The sequence below is a fragment of the Trematosphaeria pertusa genome (genome assembly GCF_010094035.1).
Source record: "Trematosphaeria pertusa strain CBS 122368 unplaced genomic scaffold BU26scaffold_1, whole genome shotgun sequence".
NCBI lineage: Eukaryota > Fungi > Ascomycota > Dothideomycetes > Pleosporales > Trematosphaeriaceae > Trematosphaeria > Trematosphaeria pertusa.
The window spans coordinates 494,194-520,134 of record NW_022987212.1 but is presented as its reverse complement, the minus strand read 5'-3'; the positions used below and the strand labels follow the sequence as shown (position 1 = coordinate 520,134).

At 54.3% G+C, this 25,941-nt stretch overlaps 11 protein-coding genes and 1 non-coding gene across 12 annotated transcripts; 7 read left to right on the top strand and 5 right to left on the bottom strand.

Annotated features, from left to right (window-relative positions):
* Positions 1 to 419: 419 nt before the first annotated feature.
* BU26DRAFT_512652 (DnaJ-domain-containing protein) lies at positions 420 to 1,481 on the bottom strand. Its single transcript, XM_033827430.1, has 2 exons — positions 1,328 to 1,481; positions 420 to 1,275 (listed from the first exon to the last, which is right to left on the bottom strand). Exons 1-2 carry the CDS (start codon positions 1,394 to 1,396, stop codon positions 694 to 696), a joined length of 651 nt encoding a protein of 216 aa, XP_033690685.1. The 5' UTR covers positions 1,397 to 1,481; the 3' UTR covers positions 420 to 693.
* Positions 1,482 to 1,635: 154 nt separating this feature from the next.
* BU26DRAFT_526362 (DEAD-domain-containing protein) lies at positions 1,636 to 4,113 on the top strand (the record flags this gene model as incomplete). Its single annotated transcript, XM_033830696.1, has 2 exons — positions 1,636 to 1,758; positions 1,804 to 4,113. 2 exons carry the CDS (start codon positions 1,636 to 1,638, stop codon positions 4,111 to 4,113), a joined length of 2,433 nt encoding a protein of 810 aa, XP_033690684.1.
* A 23-nt stretch (positions 4,114 to 4,136) lies between these two features.
* On the bottom strand, positions 4,137 to 5,569 carry BU26DRAFT_471409 (uncharacterized protein). The gene is made up of 3 exons (XM_033825378.1): positions 5,382 to 5,569; positions 4,951 to 5,326; positions 4,137 to 4,897 (listed from the first exon to the last, which is right to left on the bottom strand). Exons 1-3 carry the CDS (start codon positions 5,428 to 5,430, stop codon positions 4,174 to 4,176), a joined length of 1,149 nt encoding a protein of 382 aa, XP_033690683.1. The 5' UTR covers positions 5,431 to 5,569; the 3' UTR covers positions 4,137 to 4,173.
* An 832-nt stretch (positions 5,570 to 6,401) lies between these two features.
* On the top strand, positions 6,402 to 7,886 carry BU26DRAFT_5811 (uncharacterized protein). Its single transcript, XM_033834488.1, has 2 exons — positions 6,402 to 6,576; positions 6,625 to 7,886. The coding sequence occupies exons 1-2, from the start codon at positions 6,553 to 6,555 to the stop codon at positions 7,405 to 7,407; spliced, it is 807 nt and encodes a 268-aa protein (XP_033690682.1). The 5' UTR covers positions 6,402 to 6,552; the 3' UTR covers positions 7,408 to 7,886.
* Positions 7,887 to 8,344: 458 nt separating this feature from the next.
* BU26DRAFT_598542 (uncharacterized protein) lies at positions 8,345 to 11,576 on the top strand (the record flags this gene model as incomplete). Its single annotated transcript, XM_033835033.1, has 3 exons — positions 8,345 to 8,378; positions 10,078 to 10,500; positions 10,555 to 11,576. 3 exons carry the CDS (start codon positions 8,345 to 8,347, stop codon positions 11,280 to 11,282), a joined length of 1,185 nt encoding a protein of 394 aa, XP_033690681.1. The 3' UTR covers positions 11,283 to 11,576.
* Positions 11,577 to 12,643: 1,067 nt separating this feature from the next.
* Positions 12,644 to 12,739, top strand: BU26DRAFT_t6. The gene has a single exon. It is a non-coding gene; the product is annotated as a tRNA-Leu (tRNA).
* A 1,251-nt stretch (positions 12,740 to 13,990) lies between these two features.
* Positions 13,991 to 16,346, bottom strand: BU26DRAFT_512647 (MFS sugar transporter-like protein). Its single transcript, XM_033827429.1, has 6 exons — positions 15,932 to 16,346; positions 15,773 to 15,881; positions 15,492 to 15,723; positions 15,333 to 15,438; positions 14,521 to 15,173; positions 13,991 to 14,465 (listed from the first exon to the last, which is right to left on the bottom strand). Exons 1-6 carry the CDS (start codon positions 15,961 to 15,963, stop codon positions 14,083 to 14,085), a joined length of 1,515 nt encoding a protein of 504 aa, XP_033690680.1. The 5' UTR covers positions 15,964 to 16,346; the 3' UTR covers positions 13,991 to 14,082.
* Positions 16,347 to 17,111: 765 nt separating this feature from the next.
* On the top strand, positions 17,112 to 17,523 carry BU26DRAFT_557182 (translation machinery associated TMA7; the record flags this gene model as incomplete). Its single annotated transcript, XM_033832428.1, has 3 exons — positions 17,112 to 17,130; positions 17,228 to 17,320; positions 17,426 to 17,523. 3 exons carry the CDS (start codon positions 17,112 to 17,114, stop codon positions 17,521 to 17,523), a joined length of 210 nt encoding a protein of 69 aa, XP_033690679.1.
* A 288-nt stretch (positions 17,524 to 17,811) lies between these two features.
* BU26DRAFT_395993 (amidohydrolase 2) lies at positions 17,812 to 19,208 on the bottom strand (the record flags this gene model as incomplete). Its single annotated transcript, XM_033822744.1, has 4 exons — positions 17,812 to 17,930; positions 18,111 to 18,480; positions 18,547 to 18,950; positions 19,094 to 19,208. Coding segments are annotated over 4 exons (1,008 nt in total), but the record flags the coding sequence as incomplete, so codon positions are not given.
* Positions 19,209 to 21,152: 1,944 nt separating this feature from the next.
* Positions 21,153 to 23,353, bottom strand: BU26DRAFT_5509 (DBR1-domain-containing protein). The gene is made up of 2 exons (XM_033832075.1): positions 23,095 to 23,353; positions 21,153 to 23,044 (listed from the first exon to the last, which is right to left on the bottom strand). Exons 1-2 carry the CDS (start codon positions 23,251 to 23,253, stop codon positions 21,554 to 21,556), a joined length of 1,650 nt encoding a protein of 549 aa, XP_033690677.1. The 5' UTR covers positions 23,254 to 23,353; the 3' UTR covers positions 21,153 to 21,553.
* On the top strand, positions 23,071 to 24,162 carry BU26DRAFT_5495 (uncharacterized protein). The gene has a single exon (XM_033832001.1). It carries the CDS (start codon positions 23,482 to 23,484, stop codon positions 24,067 to 24,069), a length of 588 nt encoding a protein of 195 aa, XP_033690676.1. The 5' UTR covers positions 23,071 to 23,481; the 3' UTR covers positions 24,070 to 24,162.
* BU26DRAFT_5496 (zinc finger protein-like protein zpr1) lies at positions 24,163 to 25,904 on the top strand. Its single transcript, XM_033832008.1, has 3 exons — positions 24,163 to 24,395; positions 24,443 to 25,217; positions 25,266 to 25,904. The coding sequence occupies exons 1-3, from the start codon at positions 24,255 to 24,257 to the stop codon at positions 25,811 to 25,813; spliced, it is 1,464 nt and encodes a 487-aa protein (XP_033690675.1). The 5' UTR covers positions 24,163 to 24,254; the 3' UTR covers positions 25,814 to 25,904.
* Positions 25,905 to 25,941: the final 37 nt, after the last annotated feature.

Here is a 25,941-nt window from a genome sequence, read left to right as displayed (position 1 = left end):
GACGGAGCGATCAACACAGCTCTCCAGGATGCAGGCGCAGGGACATGGAGCCTTCCGACTGCCGTCTCCACATGGCACGATCCATCCAGCCCGGCGGATGCAATGGCGTCTAGTAACGACGCCAGGATCTGGCTACCTACAATAGCCTACTACATCGGACCGACTCGACCCGTAGAGAACCCAAAGTGCCGGGCTCTTTGACGTCTGGGTAAGACCACCCGTGCGGATGCGCTGATCCTAGGCTCGAACGGAGCGCAGAGCAACGTGTGGGCTCCAGGGAAAAAGTGGCCACTTCCTCGACATGGATTCGCACCCTATGTGTGCGCAATACTCTCATATCTTGTTATAGGCTGGAGAGAGACTTGGACGGCAAAGAAATGGACGTGCCTGGATCGCGTCTCCGGATAGTAACCGGCTAAGCCAGAACTACAATCACTAAGCTTCGCAGATAAAGTAGGGTCCAATAGAGCTTACTTTAACCCATTGATAGCTGAGCCAAATGCCGTCGTAGTATAGACCTTTGAAAGCCAGTCACGCATTTGCTGCTTGGGCAGCACTATTCATACGCCGAATATACCCTTCAGCAACTCCATGCTCAACATGAGCTCCCATGATATGCAGAAGCCTGCCGGACGCCTGGGTGCAGTATATAACTCCCATCAAGAAACAATGGACGAGGCGTGTCTCGCCTGCTCATCCCAAAGCCTTGATCTTCTTTTTCTTCTTCTTGCCGCCCTCCGCATCCGGCTTCTTCCCGTTCTGGAAGTCCCGCCAGCTGTTGATGCGCACATCCCTCGTCTTCTCCCACGCATCCTCATGATCCCTCTTGCGCTTGCGCTCCGCAATCTCCTCCTCCTCCTTGCGCTGCTGGCGGCCCTCCTCACGCATCTGCGCCTCCATCTGCCGCTTCTTGCGCTTCTCGTTGTCCATGATGACCCATGTCGTCTTCTCCCTCCACGCCTTCGCGAACTCCTCGTCCCTGGTCTCCTCGTCGTCGGCGGTGAGTTTGCGCTCCCGCATGAGTAGCATGCGCGCGTCGGCGATGTGCTCGTCAAGCTCTGTCCGCGCCTTCTCATCCATGAGGGTGGACTGGGCTTTCTTGAGGCGGTCGAAGGCTTCGGGGGCTTTGGGGTTAGGCGTCTTATCCGGATGGATGAGGAGGGATTTGTTGCGGTAGGTTTTCTTGATGTCGGATTCGGGGACGCCGGGGGTGAGGTCGAGGACGGCGTAGGCATTCAGCTTGAAGACGCTGAGAATGCGGTCTATCTCTGCATCCTGGCGAGCCGTTAGCTGGGTACTCACGTAGTGACGACGAGGGGTGGCTCACCTTGTCGAACTCGCGGCCAGCTGCCAGGAGCTCGGCGTCCACGTCGATGTCCTTCTCCTTGTCGCCCATCTTTGCTACTCCTCCTGGTTGCGCTGCTTCGAGCGAGCGGATTGTGGTGGGGGCGAGTGAGTGTTTGGTCGCAGTCGAAGTCGAGTCCAGCTATGGCGGCGGAGACCAACCGCCGCGGTTCCAGTGAAGGCTTCCCCGCGGCGCACGGGCCATTGGGATTTTCTCCGCCGAAATTTTGGACGCATGCAACTCCAGGCTTCGATCGCCAACTCTTCGAGCCCTGGCACTGCGATTTTGAGATGGTGGCTCCCGGTATCACGGGTCGCACACAGCCTGCAAAGGTCAAGAAGCGGGCCGCTGCGCAAAAGCGGAAGCGCGACGATGTGGATGTTGAAAAGCTGGAGCAAGCCGTTGCGGAGCTGGTATGGAGTCGCGATGAGCAATTATCCCCTCGCTAACAGCCTCAGGATCTGCAAAATGGCTCCTACAAAGACTTCACCGACCTGCCTCTCTCCGATCCTACCAAGCAGGGCCTCAAGTCTTCCCATTTCGCCGTCATGACCGACGTCCAGGCGAAGGCCATCCCTCTCGCACTCAAAGGCCACGATATCCTCGCAGCAGCCAAGACGGGAAGCGGAAAGACACTGGCATTCCTTATACCAATGTTGGAAAACCTGTACCGATTGCAGCACATTGGCCCAGACGCAGGATTAGGCGCGCTGGTCATATCTCCCACTCGCGAACTCGCAATCCAGATCTTCGACGTACTATGTAAATTGGGAAGGCATGGCCACATGTTTGCGGCGGGACTTATAATCGGCGGCAAGAGCCTAGAAGCGGAGCGGCAGGCTCTATCTCGGATGAATATTCTGATAGCGACCCCAGGACGACTACTCCAGCACCTGTCACAGACTGTCGCATTCAATATGGACGACTTGAAGATGCTGGTGCTGGATGAGGCGGACAGGATCCTTGACATGGGCTTTCAGAAGGACGTGGACGCCATCATAGAGTACCTCCCGAAAGAGAGACAGACCATGCTCTTCTCCGCTACTCAGTCGAGAAAAGTAAAGGATCTAGCCCGATTAAGCCTGCAGGACCCGGAATACATATCAGTCCACGCTGAAGATAGGACAGCGACACCGAAGTCACTCCAGCAGAACTACATCGTCTGTCCTTTAGAAGAGAAATTAGACACGCTATGGAGCTTCATCCAGGCCAGCAAGAAGTCGAAGATAGTATGCTTCTTCTCTACCGCCAAAATGGTGCGCTTCGTCTACGAATCCTTCCGTCACATGCAGCCCGGTATACCGCTTGTCCATCTTCATGGTCGCCAAAAGCAGGGAGGTCGCATGGACACGACGGCAAAGTTCTCGGCTGCAAAGTTCTCATGTCTGTTTGCAACAGACGTCGCCGCCCGTGGACTGGATTTTCCCGCAGTGGACTACGTCATTCAGGTTGATTGCCCGGAAGATGTTGACACATATATTCACCGCGTCGGTCGAACGGCGCGTTACAACCGCGAGGGTCGTGGCGTGCTCTTTCTAACGCCCAGCGAAGAGGAGGGTATGCTGAAGCGTCTCGAGGCGAAGAAGGTGCCCATTGAGATGATCAACGTTCGGCAAAAGAAGAAGCAGTCGATCAAGAGTCAGCTCGTTCACATGAACTTCAAAGACCCCGAGCTCAAGTACCTGGGGCAGAAAGCGTTCATCACGTATACGAAGTCTATCTATGTGCAGAAGGATAAAGAGATCTTTAACATCAAGAAGTATGACCTGGAGGCTTTTGCTGCAAGCTTGGGCCTACCAGGTGCTCCGAAGATCAAGTTCTTGAGGGATGATAAGGGTAGGCAGACGAAGAACGCATCGAAGCAAGCGCTTGAAGTGTCTGAATCTTCAGCTGGGGAGGATGAGGAGGCTCCGAAGGATGCTAAGCCCGTACGGACCAAGTACGATCGTATGTTTGAGAAACAGAACCGGGACATTTTGGCGGATCACCGGAAGAAACTTATCAGAGACGGAGAAGAGGACGAGGCTTCGGGGCTTCAGGATGACTTTGCAGGCGGTCCGTCAATCGCCAATGGGGAAGATGACTTCCTCGCCGTCAAGAGAAGGATACCGGCCACAGCTGATGGAGTGACTATCGCGCCTGAAGAAGACGAGCCTGTCAGACTACGTGGGAAGCTCGTCAATCTATCAGGCGCCACTCAGCCTCTCATCATCGATAGCAACCGCCGCGAAAAGCTACTTAAATCCAAGAAGAAACTGCTGAAGTTCAAGGACAAGGGCAAGAAGCTCGTCTACGACGATGAAGGCAATCCTCACGAAGTTTACGAGCTCGAAGACGAGAACGACTTCAAAGCTAAGGGACTTCCGGAAGAGCAGCGGCAGAAATTTCTTGAGGTCGCGAGGGAGGTCGTTGCCCAGGCCGATGTCGAAGATAAGGCCACGGCGAAGGCTAAGAGAAAGGAGAAGATGCGGAAGAGGAAAGAGCGTGAGAGGATGGGAGCAGAGGGTGTTGGGGGTGAAGAAGGTGGTGTGGAGATTGAGGATACTGGCGAGGACGCGCTCGCCAACTTTAGGGCCGATGCGGAGTATAGTGATGAGGAAGAAGAGAAGCAACAGAAGAAGCCTAAGAAGTGGTTCCAATCAGACTCGGAGGAGGATGAGAGAAGTAGCAAGAAGCGCAAGAAGGGGAAGAAGAGCGATCGGCATGTGGTGGAGGAACCTCAAACGCTGGAAGATATGGAGGCTCTGGCGGCTGGCTTGCTCGGATGAGGAATGATCTGGACAGTACAGTGGCTCTGAAATATAATCTTCATTTCATACGCGCAGTCTCTAATCCCACTTCATACGACCAATCATAGTCCGTATTTGCTTGATCATCTTCAAGCATGTCGCCTCTTCCCCCTTATTATGACACTCGTCGTGCGAGCCCCACATCCGCTCCCGCTCCTCTCGATTCGAATCGTGATCCTCATGCCACCTCTTCTGTCTCTTCTCCATCTCTTCTAGCAACCACACAAGCGGTCGCTTATTACACCCTCCACCCAGCACCTCCGTCCGCAGCGCCTGCTTCGCCAACTTCTTCCAATCCTTCCCCTCAAGCTGGATATCGAATCCCATCGGACAATTCAGCGTGCCCGTATGCAGATGCGCATTCTCAGCGCTATTATCACCGATTCTAAACGGCTTCTTCTGCCCGGTTTCTTCTAGCCTCGCGGCTTCAGCGTCGATCTCGGTCAGCACTCTGTGGAAGCGCTCGCCGAGAGCGGTGAGGAGTGCGGAGAGCGACTGCACGTTTTGGATTGCGGTGAAGTTTTCTTTCGGGCACTTGGGGCAGTGGATTATGGCTGATGCCGTGTCCATGGCGGACCGGAGGCGCGGGATTACGGCGGGGAAGGAGAAGCTGGGCATGGATTGGAGATCTGAGAGCGTGAGGTACATGAGGGAGAGGCAGGAGCAGGGGCCGATGTCGGGTTCGGTGGGTGGTGGCGGGGAGAGTGAAGTGGGGGCTAGTTGGGTGTTCCAGAGGGAGGGGTCGATGGGGGATATGCCGAAACTGTATGATTGTCAGATCCACTGCACGAAGGGGAGTAGGTGGGAGAGCCATACTCTAAATTCGAGCTATGCCCATGTCCAAATCCGTTTACCAATCCAGCGTCAGCGCCGAGTGGATGCGCAAGAGTATTCAAGGCCACATCGCCGCCAGTCCCAAAATCTGCGAATCCAGAGAAGTCGAGGTCATTCAGATCAGGTGGGGAGATCAGTCCCATATCCGTGAAATGCGGCACCCCATAGCTCGTGTCTGACGTCGTGCTAGATTCAGCCTGATCTCCCGATGATGTTGTCTGTTCAGAACCTGCATCTTCTCGCCTTCTCTTTCTAGGCCTACCCATGGGCTTTTGGGGTGAATAAACGCAGTTTATCTTTTCCCGCTCGCAGCGGCTGCATGCTGGCATTTCACCGGAGCACTTCAACTTTCTCATCCCTGTTCCTCAGCTTTAGCTGCAGAGCATCATCGGATAGGGGACCACACGACTCACGGCACTCATCACATGCGGCGTGTAGTTTCTCCGCCTGCATTTCGAACATGGCGTAAAGTGGGTCAAGACTAGCTCTTCGAAACAGGGTTCGGCCCACCCGCGTATGCGGAATGTGAATGTATAAGTAGGCTTAGATGATTGCGGAGGTTGTAGTCGGTTGCACAGCGTTGTACAGGTCGAAGTGCTCGTGCTCAGCCTTAGCTTATGCGGCGTCTGCCTTACAACCCTGATGGCGGTGATATGTCAGCACCGAAGAGGGACCGTCATCGGGGCTAGCCGTCTCAGGCTTAATGGGTTGCGCACGTGCCAGGTTTGGACGACCTCATCGTGTCTCGGTGTTGGACTCTTTGCTTCTTGATCTTGTCACCCCAGACCGGTTTGCGGTACGAACACGTGGTATCACCTACAATGGAACCTTATCCGATGCGCAGGCTGTCGCTGGCTTCATCAACCGGGAAAGGCATGCAGCGCCCGGCCTTCACCATTTCCATGAGGCATCGTAACTTTCTACTTCCGGCTTTAAGACCCTCTCAAAACCTCCTCAAGACTGTTCATCCTCCTTCAGCTGCTGGTGCATCACCCGAACATGTTTAAGAACTCGGGTAGTTACCCACTTCTCTTAGAATAACTCCCCCCAAGCCCCACTGGTAACAAAGACGCCGCGACCGTCGCCCCCTCCACGTTACCTCACTCATAATAGAACAGCTATATTTTCCCTCACAGCGACTGGCGTCTCTGCGGTGCCGTCCATCTAAGGCCAAGCCATCTTCTAGTCGAAGCATTGGCTGGTCAAGAGTATCTCTGCTAAAGGAGCACAGGATTTTCAAGAAACTCGATAGAATTCTATTAGTTGAGAGGAAGGCATACATTGGCAACGATAAGAGTAACAGGCTACGTTCGTTTCCGTAAGGCGAAACTTTCCTATATGACCATTTTCACTATTTTGACCAATGAACTTCACAACCGCCTCATATCTCTCCGCTCAATACCAAATATACGTTTCCCCTTCACTCCCAGCATTGCGCCAGCTCTCCCCTTCACTTTCGCCTACGATTGTATATATATTACCTAAGGTCCGTCTTGCCGCTGACTCTCCTCCACACTCTCCCCGCAACTCACCTCCCAACCCTCCACACTCGACGAAGGGCATCGACTACCAAAGGCGACCTCAATGGCCCCTCGCAAGATAGCCAGCGTAAGTGTTTTAAATGCCATCTTGCGAGCACCGCACTGACAGAATCAGGGCGATACATCCGCCTCAGCGAGCCATGCGGCAACCCCTTCCCCCAGTCGCAAGAAACCCAGGACGAACGCCGGAACCAAGGGAAAGAAAGCCGCCAAGAATCGCCAGAAAGAGTCGCATTTCCCGTTTCTCAAACTGGCCCCCGAGATCCGAAATATGATTTACGTGTACGCACTGGTCTCCAACAAAAAGATAGATATCTATCGAGCAAGGCATCCCAGGCTAGGCAGAGAAATGTTGGCTAAACGTCGCCCTCGTACTGGCCGAGGACGAAAGGACATCACCCCACAACTGCTGCGTGCTTGCAAACAAATTCGGAATGAGGCAACGACGATCCTCTACTCTCACAACTGGTTTTCTTTCGAGAAAGCTAGAAGCCTCTTCGACTTCTTGGGTCAGTATGCGACCCATGTCCGCGATTTGCGCCAGATTTCACTCTCCATACCGAATTGTCGCTCCGACACGGTCGAAGCAGCCTTTTCGATGTTGGCCCACGCCGAAAACCTGGAGATTTTGGACATGGTATATGATATGTCGGGTGGAACAAACGGTAGCGGCGCAGCTCGACTATTCTATGGCGCTGCCCGCAAGTGGCTTGAAGCAGTGGGGATCCGGGCTGGAAATAAGTACGCCGCTCTGCAGGTGCTCCAACTGCCAGCCATCAAGACGCTGAAGCCCGTCACCCACGTTGATTATTGGGGTCATAGCCATACGACCGGTGTCAGCGAGAGCCAAGAGGGACAGACGGAGTTTCTCGAGACTCTCAAAAGCCTTTTGGACTGATCTGGCTGGAAATGGCCAGTGAATCCGGACATATCTCGCGCTGGTGCACTATCCTGGTATGAGGATGACTTCGATTGTTGAACTTCTGCTGTTGTCGCTAATTTCTTTGCAAGCTTGCAACCCAGTCCGACGAATAAGCGTTTTGAAAAGCTGGTTTTGCATTTGCTTGCTCGCGATCGGACAGAAATCGCGGTTCTGGGCACTCTCAAGGTAGTTCTGCCACGGTGGCGCGTTCGCGAAAGTCTACATGATACCTAAGACTTGACAAGTGCTTTTCTCCCGGCTAGGACGACACCCGTTCAGGGCTGAATTCTTCTGGTTCCTTTATTGGTTTCTATTCGCCCCGAACACGTCTCGGACACTTCTTTCCACCACTTGGATGAACTGGGTATTCATCTCATAGCACCGCTTTATCAACAAGCAAAGCTGGTAACCCCGTCAGGAGCGGTATATTAGTAGCATCAGATGGTTTATCCTACTTTCATCTTCGTTGCACTAATATGTTTACGTGGGATATCATACTGCGACATATACAGTAGTTTATTCGATTTTGAAGTTACTAAGTGGTGGACATGTGCCCCCGCGACGACGTGACTCTCCAGTTCCATAGGCTGCGCAAATGTTTCCAGTTCTAAAGGTTGTTCGCTTTACCACACTATTGCTAGAGCCGCACAAGATAATATGGAGAGAAACCTATGCCACGGAGCGGCTACGTTGAAAAGACCTCCCGTGCTATAGTAAGAGTGCAATCTCAAGTCTGCCCGGATGAGATGCGTGACGAGCGGCGTTTGCTGGGATGATCGGTAGGTCGGTCCCGTCAACGGAGTTCTGTCCGGTTATTCCGACAATGCGGAGTTCGACGATCGCTGAGAACATGAGCGGGAATTGACCAATGACCTTTGCTAGGAGACATCGCAAGCGTATCCAGGGATCGACCATGGGCGATGACCAGGGAGATTACAAAGCAACGGGTGAATGATAGAAGATCCAATACGAGATCGCCCAACTGCGCGGCCGTATACCAGTACAGCGCCTCTCGCAAACTACTTCATCCCAAGACTGCAGGACCGGTAGCATGTTGCTGACAAACTCCATAGCCTCCGGGCATAGGACCAAGTACTGAACGCCGAGAAATTTTGCTGCATGGAAGACATGCCTGTACAGTGCGCAAGCCAGCGGGATATGCAGTAAGCTTGCATCATGCGGATTCGATTGGAAAATGGCCATACCTCAACGATGGCATTGTATGCGACCCTCAGGCCGGATCAGGAAAGCTTACCCATCATGCTGCGACGCCGTCGGCCGCGTCTCAGCGGATCGAGCCGCACGTGATAATAGATCACAATCCGCAACCCATTCCGCTTTAATTGTTTCAGATGAAAGAGGAAAAGCGCAAGCAGCCTGGGGAACAGTTCTCTTTTTCTTCAGCCGTTGAAGTGAGGCAGTACGGTGTGCGCGCCAAGATTCACGTCTCGGCAGTTTGACCCCACGGATCAACGATGGGGTCTCTCCGCAGCGTTGCAGATTGGGGCTGAGTTCTAGATCGATAGATTGATGAAGAGAGTTGGGAGTCATACCTGCGCGATCCGGCGTTGTGGGATGCGGGATGCGGGCTGCCGTTTCAAAAGGGCCTTCTCACCGCTTCTTGCGCCAACCCGAGGCTGCAGGGCGGCGCGCGCCGAAGGTTTGCGATATCTTCGAGAGCCTCACGAGCTGTCCTCCTGCGCGAGCACCGCGTGCCGGTCAGGCGCCAAAGGCATCGGGCTCGGCGCGGAAACCCTACCGAAGGCCTCGTGTGCGTGGACGGAATTGAAAGGGCAGAAGGGCGCTCGTCTCTGCTCCGCCCTCTTTTCCCCGTCGGGCTTTGGGGACCTGATTCCGTAGCGGCGTTAGTGCTCGTAAACCACGGCGGCCGGTCCCAAGCCTTCAGCTGGCCGGGGCCGGCGGCCGCTGATTCGCGCCCTACATGTCGAAGAGGTGATGCCTGATTTTGGTAGTCCTTGCGGCGGATTACTCTACACAGCCAGGAATAGCCGGTTTCTGCGGCTGACCGTCCACGGTCGGCGCTGGCGGTGTCGTGAACGGCTCCGTTGGGCCCAACGAGAGCCACAAGCGCAGGCTGGAGGCGCGTCTTTGCGTTCTCCTGCTTCTCAATAATACCTAATGTATCGTGGGACGTCAGACCTGTGTTGAAACTTGGGCGGGATTTCTGTTGGCCGTGTCGCACGATGGACCGGCCGGGTCACTTCGTGGAGGCAGCCGTGGCTGCGTAACCGGGCTGCGTTTTAGCGGCCTTCAAACGCGACTTGATCAGCTTCAGACAAGGGCCCCAGCCGCTCCGAGCCAATAGGTGCAAGTATTGCGCGCCCAAGATTATTTCACGTGCATTAGCGGGCGCATGCGCCCCGCCGCGAAAAGTGTGAGTCACTCGTCGTTTTTGGGCTAAGCCTTTCGGCTAGTACAAAAATCTCGCCCGCCCCCTCAGGCATCCTTTCCTTTCTCTCTCTTTTCCACCCCACCTCAACTCATCTACAACACACCACACCACACAGAAGACATCCACGATCATGGCTGCCTTCTAGCTTCCTTCGCCCCTTCACAGTCGACCTCGCGCCGACACCTTGGACTCCCCAGCTGACCAACCCCTCTCCACTCATCCAAACCCCTCAGAGACTTCCCTCGTGGAACCTCTGAACTACAGCCTAGCCTCGCGCAGCTCTAGTTCGCCTGCAACCATTCCCACGTTCGACTTTACGTCGTTCACCACGGCTTCACATCAGTCAACATGGCTTCCCTCACCAGCTCCCCCAGCCTCACGGCAACCACTGCATACATCCCACACCGAATTCGCGCCTCCGCAGACGGACTTCGTGCTCTACGACCAGCCGGGTCAAGTCCCTCATCGGCCGCAGCGTGCACCGAGCGCTCCTCAACCTGGGCATCCGTTTAACGCAGGCCAGCACTTCTACGCAAATTCTGCGCCATCATCAACTTCAGCATTTCCTCAGCCCCAGTTACAACAGCGTCCACCGGTTCCCTTGTTCTCTAGCTCCAGCAACAACGTCCCACAAAACAACGTCGCAGCCATGGCAGGTAGGACTCACGCTAGCCGCTTACCACGCGAGCCCAGGCTCACATACCCCGCAGATTTAAACAGCAACAACTCCTTCGACTCAGGCGCCAGCCTGTTGCACGGCTTCTCGAGCGAGATGTCTCCTTGGGAGGGTCAAGTTACCGCGTTCACGTCAATCAACCCCTCTGTCTCTTCGGGGTCGACGCGCACTGTTTCCCCCAAGGACCTCTATCTTGATCCCCAACAATCTGCGCCTGCTTCCACGGCGTTCACAAACTTGACTTCTCCTGATATCGGCGACTCTCCTTATACCTATGACCTCAACGACAGCTTCGACAACTCCCCGATGTTCCAGGGTGAGCCCGTGATGCCCTCCGAGCACTGGTACCCTCTGTTCCCCGAGGAAGAGTCAAAGTCTGCTGCGCTCGACTTGCCGCCCGTTGCCCCTGTCGCTCCTGCCCTTGAGCGCACCGTCAGCACCAATACGAACAAGTCTAGCGCGTCGAGTTCGAACTCCCCCGTTGTTTTGCCGCACCGAAGGAAGTCGTCTGTCACGGATTCACCTGCCACGAATGCAGGCATCACGAAGGCTCGTCGCCGAAAGGGTCCTCTGCCCCAAATCGTTGTCGATAGCACCGACAAAGTGGCCGCGAAGCGAGCGCGCAATACACTTGCAGCTCGTGACTCTCGACAGCGAAAGTTGGACCACGTCATGAACCTGGAGAAACGCAATGCTGAGCTGGAGCTTGAGGTGGAGAGGTGGAGGAGCATTGCTTATGCTCAAGGTTACAGCGAATCGTAAATACCTGCGCCTCTCGAATTCGGATCGGATCAGTGGTCTTAGGGGAGCTGGTGAAGGTCTTCCACCCAGTTCCGCTTAGGCAAGTGTTTCCTTATCTTATTGTCTACTTGCTTTTTGGGGTTCTTCTCACCTTTCCTTCTATCGCCTGGTAGTTGGAAGTGGGATGCCCATGATTTCTTATCTGTCTTGTTTCCGGCCGGGGTGTAGTCTCCCTGTGGTGATCGACTCCTCATGGCAACGGTACGGTGGTTTGTCGACGATGCTCGGATCCGAGATGCGAGTGAATCCTGTCCTTAAGTAGTATTGCGTGTGTTTTTGGCGGAGTGCCTTCGTGCTGAAGCCTCCGGGGACCTGTCTCTTTAATATACATGTGCTTTCATCAAATCGATGACTCCCGCCTTGCACAGTGACTCCTCGTGTGGTCCGTGAGTGTGACTAATACCTTTCTTGATGACTTGGTGAGCGATGACTGGCTATGGCTCATAGTTTCGCGTGCCCTGATTTGCCATATGCATGAGGCTACAAGACACAAGTCACGATCTGTACCGTGCTCTAGTCAAGCGACTCTGCCGCCGTCCAATAGCTGGTGTTGAGGTCCATCTACCAGTCAGAGTTGATGAGTCCCTAGTTGCGGATACTCATGCTTGCCTGCAATGCTGCCTCAACTCCTGCCCAATGTTTCCAGTGACGTGGGTTTAGGCTCCGTCCCCATAGTTGGTTGGCTCCGATGTGCCTGGCGTTCCTGCTGTGTTTGCGAAATCGCCACGTGGACCCAGCGTAACCACGCTCGCGACTTCAGCAGCACAATAATGCTCACCGTGACAAGTGAGAAGCTGGACGACCTATAAGGCTCGAAGATCTGCAGGCAGGCATATCCCTCTTGCCTACAAAATGATAGTCTGAATGGCTTGATCCCAGCAGTTGAACGCCACGCCCAAGACTCCGAAGTGCCAAGGAAGTCGACTTTGACATTCAGAGTGGCAATCAAGAAGTATCCATTCAATGCTCACCTGCAGACTTGAGCAATCGCCCCTATGCTGTTCTCCGCATTTACACGGAGGATTCGGTTGTAGCAGTGAACGATGTATAGGGTTCGCTCGATATGTTCTATATTCTGGACATCATTACCGTTTGTGGTGTTTGCTTCGCATGTGGCCTGCGGGATCTCCGCAGAAGGATCGTTATCGATATGCCTTATCGATAAGATAGCTTGGCTATCACTGGCTATTACCAAAACCCCGCTTTGAGTCACTCAGGCTTCAAAAAATGCGTGAAGCGTGAGCGAAATCAGCAAGGCCGCCTTCCAGCTAGCTATATAAGATTTCTAGGCCAAATTTTCTGCAAATTCTCCTCAAATCAAAGGCGAAATGGCCGAGTGGTCTAAGGCGCTGTGTTTAGGCTTTTCAAGCATAAATCCGCAGTCAGAAATGGCGTGGGTTCGAATCCCACTTTCGTCATGCGCTTTCTTTTTGCCTTTGCGTGCGGTATTGGGCCTTTTTTGTTGTCGTGGTGGACTGACGTGGCGCGTCTCAAGCGAGCAGTCATCGTCCGATTTAGTCGGAAGAGGCGAACATAGAAAGGTTCGGGGTCTCAATTTTTGTGCCCGCTTCTGAAGTGAATTGCCTCAGTATACCCTTATGCGGGCGTCGTCTCACTTTGATTCTAAAGTTGGGGAGGGAGCCACTTGACTAGAAAAGCTACCCTTCTTCCTTGCGCACCATCTCCCGACACCACCACCATCGACTCGCAACGACGAACCGCAACCAGGACTGCAAAACCACGATCTGCCACACTACCGACCGCAAGTCATGACTAACGCGGAGAACGATTTACTACTCTCAGTGCGTACTACACGCGATGCCCTCTCCCATCGACCTCATCCTCTTTCCATCCCCTTTATCCGACTCAACCTTATTCTGCCCCTTCCTTTACTAACTTTCTTAGCTACAATCCTCTCTACGCAATGCCCTGGCCACTTTCGGCCCCTCGAGCCCACAATACATCAGCATCAAAGCCATGGTCGACGAACACATCGCCAAAGCTGCCCTTCGCACGAAGCAGCAGTCTGCGCAGGAGGACAAGGTTGCGGGTGGAAGCGGGCGCGTTATGAATCTTGCTTTCCGACCTAGGGGAGCATGAAACTTTTCCTTTGCAGCTTCGCGGTCAGCCCGCTCTATGCTAGCTATTGCGAGTGGCCCGTGGGAATGCAAGTGTTCGTCCTCTTCTGCATCGGGGGATTGAGACGCTAGAATGAGATAAGCTTGTATTGCTCGCATACCTCGGTGTAGCTTCCCTGAAGGCTTTCCTTGTCGCGCATCCATGTTCACGTGTCGTCTCCGAAAGAGTGTTCGGAGTTGGCTGCTCGCATGTGGAAAGACCTGTGGAAAAGCTGCTGGAGTACTTTAGGCTACCGCGTACCTACCTGAACACGCTTCGTCAAATGCGGCGACAAGCGTCTGATACAAACCAAGACGTTTTCTAGACTTGCGAACGCATTCTCTCAATATGCCGCTCTACTCAAACCGCACAATCCTGGTCCTAAAATACGAAGCCAATTGTGTTGCGAAGGCACGCAGCGAGCAGAGTGAAGATGTAATCACAGTTCATGCCGAGCATGATGGAACCAATGGTGGATTAGGACTGAGGGCCCGGGGCGCGGACCAACCCCCAGGACAATCAGAACAATATGAATGACGATGCTTTGCATTCCCGATCGTATGCGAATACATCGGTATCACATACCACACAGCCAACGCCTGTCCCTCTCTCCATCTTGTCACCACGTCGGATATGCTTCAGCTCACTTCCTCTCCATGACAGTCTTCTCTCCACCAATCTCCACCGTTTCCAACCGCGCATGATGCGGGTCCTCTGCGCCAACAATCTCCGCACCCTTCTCAACATGGTTGGTGCCTCCGAACAAGGCATCAATCTCCTCAAGACAAACCTTCTTCGTTTCAGGAAGGAAGAAATACACGAATGCCGCGAGCAGTGCATTGACACCCGCAAACATGTAGAAAGCGTAGAAGCCGCAGTTGTCGAGGAACTGGGGGAAGAACTGCTGGACGATGGAGTTTGCGACGTTCTGAGTCTGCGAGCACATGCCGACGGCCTGGGCGCGGACGTTCATGGAGAAGATTTCAGAGGTGTAGATCCAGACGGTGGCACCCCAAGATGGCTTGTCTGAAGGAAGGGATTAGTGGGTGCACGGAAAATGGGAGGCAGGTGAGTGGCTTACAGAAGAATGCAAACAAGAACATTAAGAAGACGATCGCAATGCCAACGGGCACCGACTTGGCTCCATCGAAAGAGGGAGTCTGAGTCTCAACCGTAGCGACGGTGAACATGCAGGCAGCCATACCGAGACCACCGACGATGAACAAGAACTTGCGTCCAAAACGATCGACCGTCCAAGTGGCGTTTAGCGTGAATATGATACCGAAGGTAGCGTTAAGCGCGTTAATCAGCGCAATCTGGGACGTTGACTTGAAGACCTTCTTGTAGATGATTGTGCTGTATGAGTTGAGGGTGCCTTGTCCGGTAATCTGCTGGCCAGCGTTGATGATCATGGCGAGGTACATCCGCTTCCTGACAGACTTGTCCTTGTACAGTGCAGAATAGCCGCTAGAGATCGCCTCGGCCTCAAACTCAATAGCCTCGCGGATAGCCAGGAGCTCATCTTCAACCTCCTGGTCGGTGTCACGGACTCGGTGAAGCGATCGACGTGCGTCTTCCTGTCGGTTGCCGTGCTGGATGTACCATCGAGGCGTCTCCGGTATAAAGAAGACCTGAGCGATAATAAGGATGGGCATCAGGAGCTGGAAGATAACGACCATTCTCCAATCCCATTCGCCGAGGTGCTGGGGGTTCTTGGAACATGCGTAATTGACCCTGCAAAGGCGGCAGTCAGCAGATGTCTTAGGTCAGGGAAAAAAGGTGGGACGTTAACTATCTAGCATGCCTTGGTCTTTACCTGCCAAAGGCCTTCAGGAAGACCTTTCCGCAGGGAAAAGCTGAGACATGCTGGATTGTGCCCCGTGACCAACATACCAGTAAGCTATGAAAGAGCCGACGGAATAGAACATCTGCCAAAAAGACATGATCTTCCCTCTGATTTCAGGTGGGGCGAGTTCTCCGATGTAGATGGGGCCGGCCGCTAGAATACCATTAGTCAACAGCATCATAACTATTTCCCATGTGCGCACTTACTCAAAGCAAGACCCTGACCGAGACCAATAAGTACTCGGCCACCAATAAAGCAGCCGACATTTCCTCTCGGTGAGAAGGTCTGCATAAATGTGGCAATGATGACAAGACCAGAGCCGACTGCCATTCCCACGCGTCGTCCAGCATAGTCTGCCAACGGTCCTCCGAAGAAGAAACCAGCTACGACAGCTCCGACTGTATATGCAGTATTAATCGCACCGATAATGTTGGGACCCTGTAAAGGTCAGTCTCGGGTCCATGATATTCGTGCTTGGAAGGCGTACAGGGTGGTTGAAATATGCTACCCAGTTCTTTGAGCCCTGGACGGCGTTGAAGACGGAGGCATCATAGCCGTACAGAACCATGCAACTTGCCGCTACGAGCGAGATGTACCTACGGGTGTTAGCCAGATCCGTACCCCCAACCAGGAATGTGAGGCCTACCAATTGTACACCCTCTTCGATGAGACAGTCATGGTGGCGCTTGTTCCCTCTGGTACTTCTTGACGACTGATGCAATGTGCGGCGTTACCAAAGGTCGCAGAAGATGCAGAGAGGGTCTCGTAGGAAGGAAACAGAAGGTGGAGACTCCTCGCTAGATATATAACCTTATCTCCTAAGCACGGTGTACTATCATCCCGTGTTGACCCCAAGAATTCGGGAAGCACGAACCTGGTTCTGGGATCCACGCATCCGCGCTGCAAATAATCACACCAATCACATCCTATTCGGCATGCAAACGAAGTCCGAGATGGCTGGATCTGGGGCCCCAGACATAGTCTCTTGCCTCCGCATACTGGCCGTGATGGGGTAGAGACGGCGGCCTTGCGTTCGGAGGAGAATTGCTGGTGATTCTCCACGAATTAGAGGAAGAGATGTAGTATGGAGGTTTAGTTTGTTTCCGGGATAGCTGGCAGGCCGGAAGGGACAAGGCGCCGTTTATTCGTCGGCTAGCGACAAGGATCGATGGATGTGCTAGCTGGAAGAGGTAATTTGTCCTGGCTGGCCTGAGAGCGAGTGCGAGTGCGTGATCACAAGCTCATGAAGCCTTGCAGACAAGAAAGCTTTTTGCTGGCGCATACGAGCCTTGTTGTCGCGTGGTAGTCTTGGTAGATACTCAGACGTTCTGATCTTGAAGGAGATGACTCGATCACGACCGCGCTTGCATCACGACCGCGACGGTCCATAAAGGTGGACCTAATGAGATGAGCCGAGAACGCTCCGAGAAGCGGCGTAAACAACGGTGTGAGTTTTCCACGCACGACCACGCCCAACAAAACCCAGAGCTGCAAGAACACTTTGGCGACATTCTCCCTTGGACATGCGAGACGATTCAGGAAGCGTTAGCATTTCAGTGGTTCCCGAGTCATCAAGCGTCGTGAAGGGTGGTTGAACCTAGAGCCTGAGGCACAAGCCCGCGAAACCACGTGCGGGCACTCGCCACGAGATCCGCGCCACTTTTTCCCCCGCGCCATTTTTGCCCCCGCGCCACAGCACACCCCACTTTATTTGACAACCCTGCATCGAGACCACTGTCCATCTCACTCCAGCAAAACCTCACCTCACGCTTCCCACAAGTCGCAGCCGCCACACCGATATCCGCATCCGCTCAAGACTCGCCAAAATGCCTTCAGGACAAGGAGGTACGTGCGCCCTTCCGCAGCCTGCGTAAGATCTGCAGGTCTGGGGAGAGAGAGAGAGAGAAGGAACGAGGGATTTTGAGAGCTGACATGATCACAGCGGGCACAAACCCGATCCACAACAAGAAGCCCAAGAAGCAGAACAAGGAGGAGGACGAGGACGATATCGCGTTCAAGCAGAAGCAACAAGCCGGTGCGTAGTCCGACATCTTCCAGCCTTCGCCGGTCTCGAGAGCAAAAGGTCGATGGCGGGCGGGCAGGGCCAAAGACATATGCATGGCGGCTGACTGGCCTACAGATAAGAAGGCACGCGAGGAAATGGCAAAGAAGGCCGGAGGCAAGGGTCCCATGAATACTGGGCAGCAGGGCATCAAGAAGTCCGGAAAGAAGAAATAAGCGGTCGACGGACGCAAGCCCCGCCACGGACGACAACGATGCGGCATGTTAGACGATATTGCGGATACTTAGCGCTCGAAATTACGATTCCCGGCTTCGCTCTTGTTAAGACTACACTTGAATGAGACATGAGCTGACATGGACGATTTGACTGCTCCTTGAACTACGTCTGGTACGGTGATGGCACTCCAGGAATCACTAGCTATTCCAGCCGTCTAACTTGTTCCCTGTCGATATCCTTCCATATTCAAATTGCCATTATCAAGCCGAGGATCGACTGACACCAGACCTGCCCACTCGAGCTCCGTCGCCCTTCAGGCCGAACAGCGATGCCGCATTCCCCCAAGCAATCCTCTCCCACTCCTCCCTACCCACTAATCCGCTTTCCTTCAGTTCAGTCATCAAACCTAGGCGCCGATTAGCAAATGGGTTGGTGGCTGAGGATTTCATCCAGCGAGAGCCTTCGGAATGGTCGAAACGTGAGACGAGGAGCATTCCGGCTAGCCCTGGAAGTCCGCTTGTGAAGGTTCCCAAAAGGTGAAGATTCGGCCATGCTAGCATGTGAATGTGCATCGTGGTATACGTACCTCTTCCTCTCTCCTCGAACGGGTAGTTCGTCGCATATAACACCCGATCGATCGGTATGTGCTCTAACAATGCCCGCATACTCGCTAGATCATCTGCCGTAGTGACGTAAAGATTGTGCTGCCAGACGTCTTTGAAGCTACGTGTTGTTTTCGTCGGTAGAGTGGAAAAGACGGATTCGATGCGTGGCAGGGCGGATGCGATGGAATGGGCGGATTGTGACAGGATGAGGCGCAGGTTCGGGTGTCGCTGGAAGACGCCGGCGGCATAGAGCCGTAGGATCGGCAGTGGTGATGATGTATGCGCGGCGTGGAAATTCGTGACTAGCGGACCTACGAAGGAGTCGGGATAATTGTCTTTGTATTCTGGTATCTGCTTGTTCAGCAACCGTCTCGCTCCATACGTTGAGGACATCAGAAGTCCAGGTGTCCAACAGACCTGCTCTCTTGAGGGAAACACCTCTTTCAATGCAACCGGGACGCGATATTTCTCTGCTATTCCCCAAAGCTCCTTAAATGCTGGGTCGTCAAGGTGCATGCTGAACTCTCCCTCTTTTATCCCATATTTCCTTCGCAAGCCCAGCACGCCGCCAACGAACTGATATTTCGTGACACACCTCTGCAGCTCTCTCGCCGCGTCCTTCGGGTCATTCATGGGCAATAGCGCCAGCGCCGCAAATCGATCCTGACTAAGGCAAATAGCTGCAGCCAGTGAGTCGTTCAGCTTTGCGCACGTCGATGGATTCGTGGGGATTGGGACGTGGGAAACGACCTGCATGGAGACACCAGTGGAGCGCATATCCTTGACGCGAGCAGGACCGACATTCTTCAGCTTGGTAAGGACTAAAGATCCCGATCTCGATTAGTAGACACCCTTTTAACACAACAGGATGGTGTAGAGGAAGGGCGGGCCACGGCAGGCTATAGCCCCAAGCTAACTGGCTTTGGAACTACCACCCTGAAAGGCTACAACGGATCTCACATACTAGGTGTGGAGATGAGGTGGAATGCAGCATCTGACGGTGAGGTCGAAGTGCCGACAGGTACAGCGGGAGCCAGGTAGGATTCCAAGACTGCGATGAAGGGTGCTTGCGGGGTAGTGATGCTGGACATGGCGATGTTGTGGGTCTGGCTAAGTGAGTATTAGGAGTGGAGGGAGACAGCAAGTATAATGTGAGGTGTAAATGGCCTGGCACTTTCGGTGCGAAAACGGGAGGGGCAGCAATCACGGCGCATAGTAGTTGAGGAAAGAACGACGCCCGAGCGCGAGAACTACTTCCTCAATGGCAACCCTGAGGTCAGAGCATTTACGGCGAATGATTAACATGATTGACAATATCCTTCTTCATTCTTGGAGGGTATCTTTCAGTACACTTGAGACTACCGGTTGGCTCGCTACATGATGCTCTCCTGAGGCTCCCCTGAGGGTTTTCCAACATCTTCCAAACTTTTGGTGGCGCTTCTAGCTTCCATGCCAGGAACCCGGGTTATAAGAATATTAAAATGATCCATATCCGAAGTAAAATGGTGATGGTGTGTAGGCTGCGTGTTGAGGGTCTAAACCCTTTCCGAACGAAGGCGGTATCGAACGGTGGCCGGCTGGACTTTCGGGACGTCGTCGACGTGAATGTCGGGGGAGAATGGACGGCATCGGCTCGTCGTGAATATATTTTCGCCACGCCTAGTTCGATGACGATGGCTCTCGTATGCGGCATTCATGTGCTCGATAACCAAATTGGTAGAAACGTCTTTGCTTTGGCGGTCTGTTCTCAAGTCCCGCGTCGTCCCTTTTTGCTTCCAAATGTGAACGCCCTCCGTCTCAGTGTGCTTCCTTTACTCTCCTCCGTTGGGGACTTTGGGTTGTCGTTCCCGGTTCGTGAGCTGCTCGTGTGCGAGGACGATGAGGACTCCGACGTAGACCGCTTGCGACAGTCTTCTGCGAGAACATCTTCGAGAGAGACGTTGAGGTGCGGGTGCGTGTAGGTGGGTGCGTCCGACGGTTCAAGGATTTCGGTGAACTTGGAGGCCATTGTGGCGAATGTCTTTTCAACGAAATGTGGGACAGTTGGTGTTGAAGACTCGGAATGACACGAGCGCGGCAGGGCGAGGACGGCGGCTATGTATATAGTTCTCTGGACGATTAAGCCCGGGGGAAACAATAAACGTATCGATGACTAGCGGGGTGAAACGATTGGCAAAGCTCTTAGAGTAGTCTTCAAACGGAAGTCCAGCGGTCTAGACCCGGTAGCGTTGTAGTGCGGCAAGGGCAATTCGAAAGGCTCGAAACTCGAAACGAGTGCTGTGTTATGCGGGGGAAGAGAGGGCCTGCGCTCGGCACGAGGAGGTGGCAGACTTTTAAAGTGTGGATGGAGGAGCACGCGGACAGAGCCACTCACAGCGGGGTCCAGGGTGTGGGTGCTGATCCAGGGTCCTCGAGTGCCGATCCTGGGCCCGTCTCGAACCCCCTGGGCGAGCCAGCATGACGGAGGTGGAGCTTCTGGACGGCGCACGGGCCATCGGCTGCTGACAATCGCATGCTGTCGCCGCGGGTAGGACCGGTGGGCAGAGGCGTTCCTGTGAGCTGGCCTCTGCGAGCCTGAAATAGAAGCTGTCGGCGGGTGCGCAAGACGACTTCGCGCGAGCATCGGCCGGCGACGGACGCGACGACGAAAGCAAGGGCGCTGGAAGGATTGCGCTGCCTCCTGACCCAGCGCATACGCAACAACAGCCGCCGACGGTCCGCAGCGGCAGTGCAGCGCCTTTCGCCACTTCCTGCTGAGGTGTCAATAAACTCTGAACAGCTTGCATGCGATCAGCGCGATCAACGGAGGCGTGCGACAACCGTAACTTCTATGCCGGCTCTTAAGATCTGATATCGCCAACTGTTCTCACGGCAATAACCCTCAACGGCTGCAATTTGCGTCCGACTCTTGCTGTCGCTGTCTATCCCGCATGCCGCTTCGCACGAGCGCCACGCCGTATCGCCGGACCAATGACGTAAGATTCGTGGACTCCAACAGCACGCCCTCCTCCACGCCTAACCTAGACTTGCTGAATCATAACCAAATACTGCGCTCTGCCAGCGGGTGGCCGCGTATATGCTAGAATGGCCTCGCTTTGCAATGCTACTATAATGCATTCGTTGTAGACATCATCGTGCAGCGAGGGTTCATTTACTGACCCACTCCGCACCGGCCATTAGACCCTGTGTCGCCCGCATGCAGAACCGCCTGAGGCTCTAAAGTAGTGTACCGCAATTACCGTGCTACAGCCGTCATCACCGTCGAAAAGCGGCCCGTTGATCGATGAGAGTGGTCAGAGTGGCGTTCCCGAACTCGTGGTATCTGTCAACGTGGGCCTATCCCGCTGCCGCCGCTATCCCGTGCAATCGCTATCGCATACGGAATCGGAGTGCGCGGCGCGTCGTTAGTCCCATCGCTCTCGGTTCACCAACGACCGCGACCGCGGCCTCGTCCAACTGGTGCGTAATTAGCATTGAACCCGCCTCGACCTCGACCTCTTCCCCTATTTCCGCCTCTGTACCCGCCCCTACTTCCTCTGTCGGAACGTTCGGAACCGGGCCGAGGACCCTTTTGCATCATCTGCGCTCGCTCTTCGTCTGACGCATGGAAAGCATTTGGGATCTGTAGTAGGTTGCAGAATGCTTGCGTGTGTGGATTGGAGTACTCCTGCGGTATGCCCTTGACGTCGATACCAGTAGCCGCATCGTACACGGGCGCCGTCTGAGCAAAATCCTCAGGTATAGTCATCCTGTCTGATTTGACAAGGTTTTCTTCTACCCATTCCATCTCTTTCTCGACCAAAGGCCTGTAGAAAGCATCGCCGCTGTCCGCAGGAACTTGTGCCACAGGATCACCTACTTGCAGGTCCTTGGCGAAAACTCGCGTAATAGCGAGCCACTCTTTGTCATACGCTAACTTGAGAGGCCTTTGAAAGTCAGACGGAGAAAGCGGAGCTATCTCCAGCAACTGGAGAAAATGCCTGTTGGGCAAGCACTTGTCGAGCGCGAGGAACTTTGTTGTCCTATTCGTTATCTCCGCCGGGAAAGGCAGAGCTAGCGGGGACTGCGTGACAGGACGCGCGAAAGACTCTGGCAGAAGATCCCTGATATCTTGTGGCACTTCTTGTAATTCCCCGTTGTTCGCCTCTTTTGGCGCCAGAACTGGCGCCTGGACTTCGTCGTCCAAGTCAAGATCAATCTCGGCCTCGTTCTTTGCAGCAGGCGCTGGGGTAGCATCTTCCATCTCCAAATCGATCTCGTCGTTCTGAGTAGCCCGTGAAGGGACACCGTTGCTGGTAACATGGGTCGAGGTTGCTTGCGGATCTCCATGCTCCCAGATGGCGGAGTATCGAGCATGCATATGGGCGCTAAACCAGTGCGCAGGCCGCAATCGCTCCAAGACCTGCGCCGCGGCAACGCTGCCCAAGGTACCGTCTTTTGCTTCCTGTTCAAAGTGAGGCTTAAACCTGAAGAGTTGCCGATGATTTCCTTTCCATTCCATGCCGCGAGGCCAGTCGTGGCTCAACCCGATGTCGACTTGGGTCCGCATCTGAAGAAGCTTGCGTGTATCAAGCTCCCTTACGTGGTATATGCTCCTCACGTCGTCCTGGTTATAGGGCAGGCGTTCGAAGTGCGGCTTTTTGTAGTTGTACCCTTTCCAGATTCCAGAAAGACCAGCGATGCGGAGGGGCCCCAGCCGAACGACGTTCGCTGCACCCATGTAGTAGATCCGAGGTGCGACCCACCCGCCATAGTATAGTTCCCACATATAGTTGCTGGCTTCGTGGTTTCCTCCTATGAATATCGTCAAGTATGGCGCCGTCCGAGCACCAGAATAGTACTCATGGAAGTCGTGCATTGCGTAGTACTTCTCGGGCATCGAGACGGCTTTCAGGTCGTAGGCATTGCGGACGGCCTATGCTGTTAGTCGGCATGCCAGAGCGGTAATAGAATGCTGGGACAAACCTGAAAGTCTCCTCCAATAATCAGCAAATCGACGCCTGGCCAGCCTTTGAGCTCGCACGACTTCTTGATAGAGGCGTATATTTCATGCAATGTCCCATGGCCGCATCCTTCCACGGCGACGCGCAGGCCTTTCATTGCGGCTAGGGCCGGCGATGCCATGGTGTTGTTGTTGCGAGACTGCGCTGGTAGCTGGAAGCCAGCATGGAGAAAGTTGACCAAGCCGCGCTAGAAGATCAGGAAAGGAACTCTTGTTGAATGTTGGAGTGAAGTTCTTCGAAGCTGATGGCCAATTCTGACTAGCGTCGGGCAGTCGGCGTTTGAGAAGTGGACCGTGATGACCACTTCAGAAGTTCTCCCAGACAAGACGGAAACGCTGCGCGGGCACCAATGGCCAACAACCCCAGTGAGCTGCGGCTCAGGTTCCTCAAGCAAGCAGCCCATCTACTCACTGTTCCGGCACCTACGGCTGCAGCTGCGCTTGGAGCCGCGCACGATCAGCTCCTCACCGCTGACGATCAGGATCTCGGCGCGCCAAAGAAGGACTGGGATGCACTGCGACGCGAAGTGTGCGGCGCCTGTGGGAATGTGATGGTCCCGGGGTGGTCATGTCAAGTTTCTCACCGCAGTCGGCCGGAAGATAAGAAAGCGAAGCCCTCGGAAGAGCCAAGACTACGACAAGAGGACATGGTCTACTTGTGCCTGAGATGCGACTGCAAGACTATCCAGCCATTACAGACAAGACCACCGAAGCACATTGGGAAATCCAAGGCGGGTAAGAATCGTGTAACTTCGCCAGAGCCGGAAACCAGAGAGCTTAGGGACGACCAGAGCAAGGTCACCAAGTCGGCCAACGCGACCAGCAAGCAGAGGAAGAAGGCTCGGAAGGGCGGCCTGCAAGCAATGCTTGAGAAGAACAGGACGCAATCCTCCGGAAAGGGAGGACTCGGGCTCGACCTGATGGATTTTATGCAGTGACAGCGATAGGGCTGAACGGACGACCAGGATGCCTCTTGAATGCGCTAGAAGCAACCCCGCCAAAATCGCGGGGCAAAAATCTTTCGCACTTCCGTCACTGGCGTTGACTCGAGCTACGAACACCCACAACCAACACGCCGAAAACAGGACACAACAATACATTTTCTCTGATAAACAACTTCAGCATGGCAGGGAAAAGTCTTGCGCAAGACTTGTTCGAGGATATGGGCCGGAAGGTGGCGGAGGCGAGCGCGCAAGAGGGCGGCGAAGATGGCAGCAAAGTTGTCGACGAGATTGAGAGCCTGTGCATGAACTGCCATGAGAATGTAAGTACTGCGGATTAACATTTACGAACAGAACTAATTACGCCCAGGGCACTACGCGACTTCTCCTCACCAAAATCCCCTACTTCCGCGAAATCGTCATCATGTCCTTCGAATGCCCACACTGCCACTTTAAGAACGCCGAAGTCCAGCCAGCAGGAGAGATACAACAGCGGGGAGTCAAGATCACCCTCAGAGTAGATGCTGCCGAAGATCTAAACCGGCAAATCGTGAAGAGCGACACCGCGGTGTTCAGAGTCGAGGACATAGATCTGGAGATTCCTCCCGGCCGTGGCCAGCTCACAAATGTGGAGGGGATTCTGACCATGGTCGCACAAGATTTGGAACAAAAGCAAGATGAGCGGAAAGAGGTGATGCCGGAGATCTATGAGAAGATCCAGGGCGTAATCGAGACTGTGAAGGCGATGGCGAGCGGCGGTAAAGTGCCCTTCAAGATCACCGTCGACGATCCGGCCGGCAACTCGTCGATTGAGCCCTCGATACAAGACACCGCCGCCAAGTATTTCCGTCACGAATATCCCCGAAGTCCTGCCCAGAACGCAGCGTTAGGTCTCGGGGACACCACAGGGGAGGCACCAGCATCAGAAGTCCGTCCTGAATACCACGCCACCCAGATGTATCCCCAGATGCCCAGCGGGCCAATGGTGAACAACGTGGACGAAGACATCGTGGAGAACCAGGTCTATTCTTTCCCCGCCAGCTGCCCAGGATGCACGAAGCCCTGCACGACAAATATGAAGATGGTAAATATTCCACACTTCAAGCAAGTGGTGCTTATGAGCACTGTATGCCCTCACTGCGGATGTAAGTTGAACCCCGCACCCCACCACGCATATACTAATCAGACGGCAGATAGGAGTAATGAGGTCAAGACCGGAGGCGAGGTCCCTGAGAAGGGCCGTCGAATAACGGTATCCGTCGAGAACAAGGAGGACCTCTCGCGAGACATCCTAAAGTCGGAATCTTGTGCTATGGCATGTCCAGAGCTCCATCTCAGCGTTGAACCCGGAACTCTCGGCGGCCGATTCACTACCATCGAAGGACTTCTCACTCAGGTCCGCGACGACCTCCACTCTTCCATTTTCGACACCGGTGATAGCGGAGACTCGATGGACAGCGCAACCAAGGAGAAGTGGGACAGCTTCTTCGGCCAACTCACAGCGGCCATCAACGGCGACGTCAAGTTCACCGTTATCCTGGAAGACCCGCTAGCCAGCAGCTACGTTCAAAGCTTTGCTGCACCAGAGCCAGATGCGCAGATGAAGGTTGAAGACTACGAGCGGACGGAGGAAGAAGAGGAGCATCTCGGCCTTCGCGACATGAAGACCGAGGGGTATGAAGAGGAGCAACCAGCGGCAAACGGGGTGACGACAAACGGCGGGACGGCCAATATTACATGAGCAGAGGTAGCTGCCAGATTTCCTTAGCATGCATCTGGGGTCCGTAGATACCAAGGCTTCGTCAGCCTAATAGAGCATTGTCCTCGATCTCATAGGGTGGTCTCAGCCGTGACGCATGTCTTAGCCGC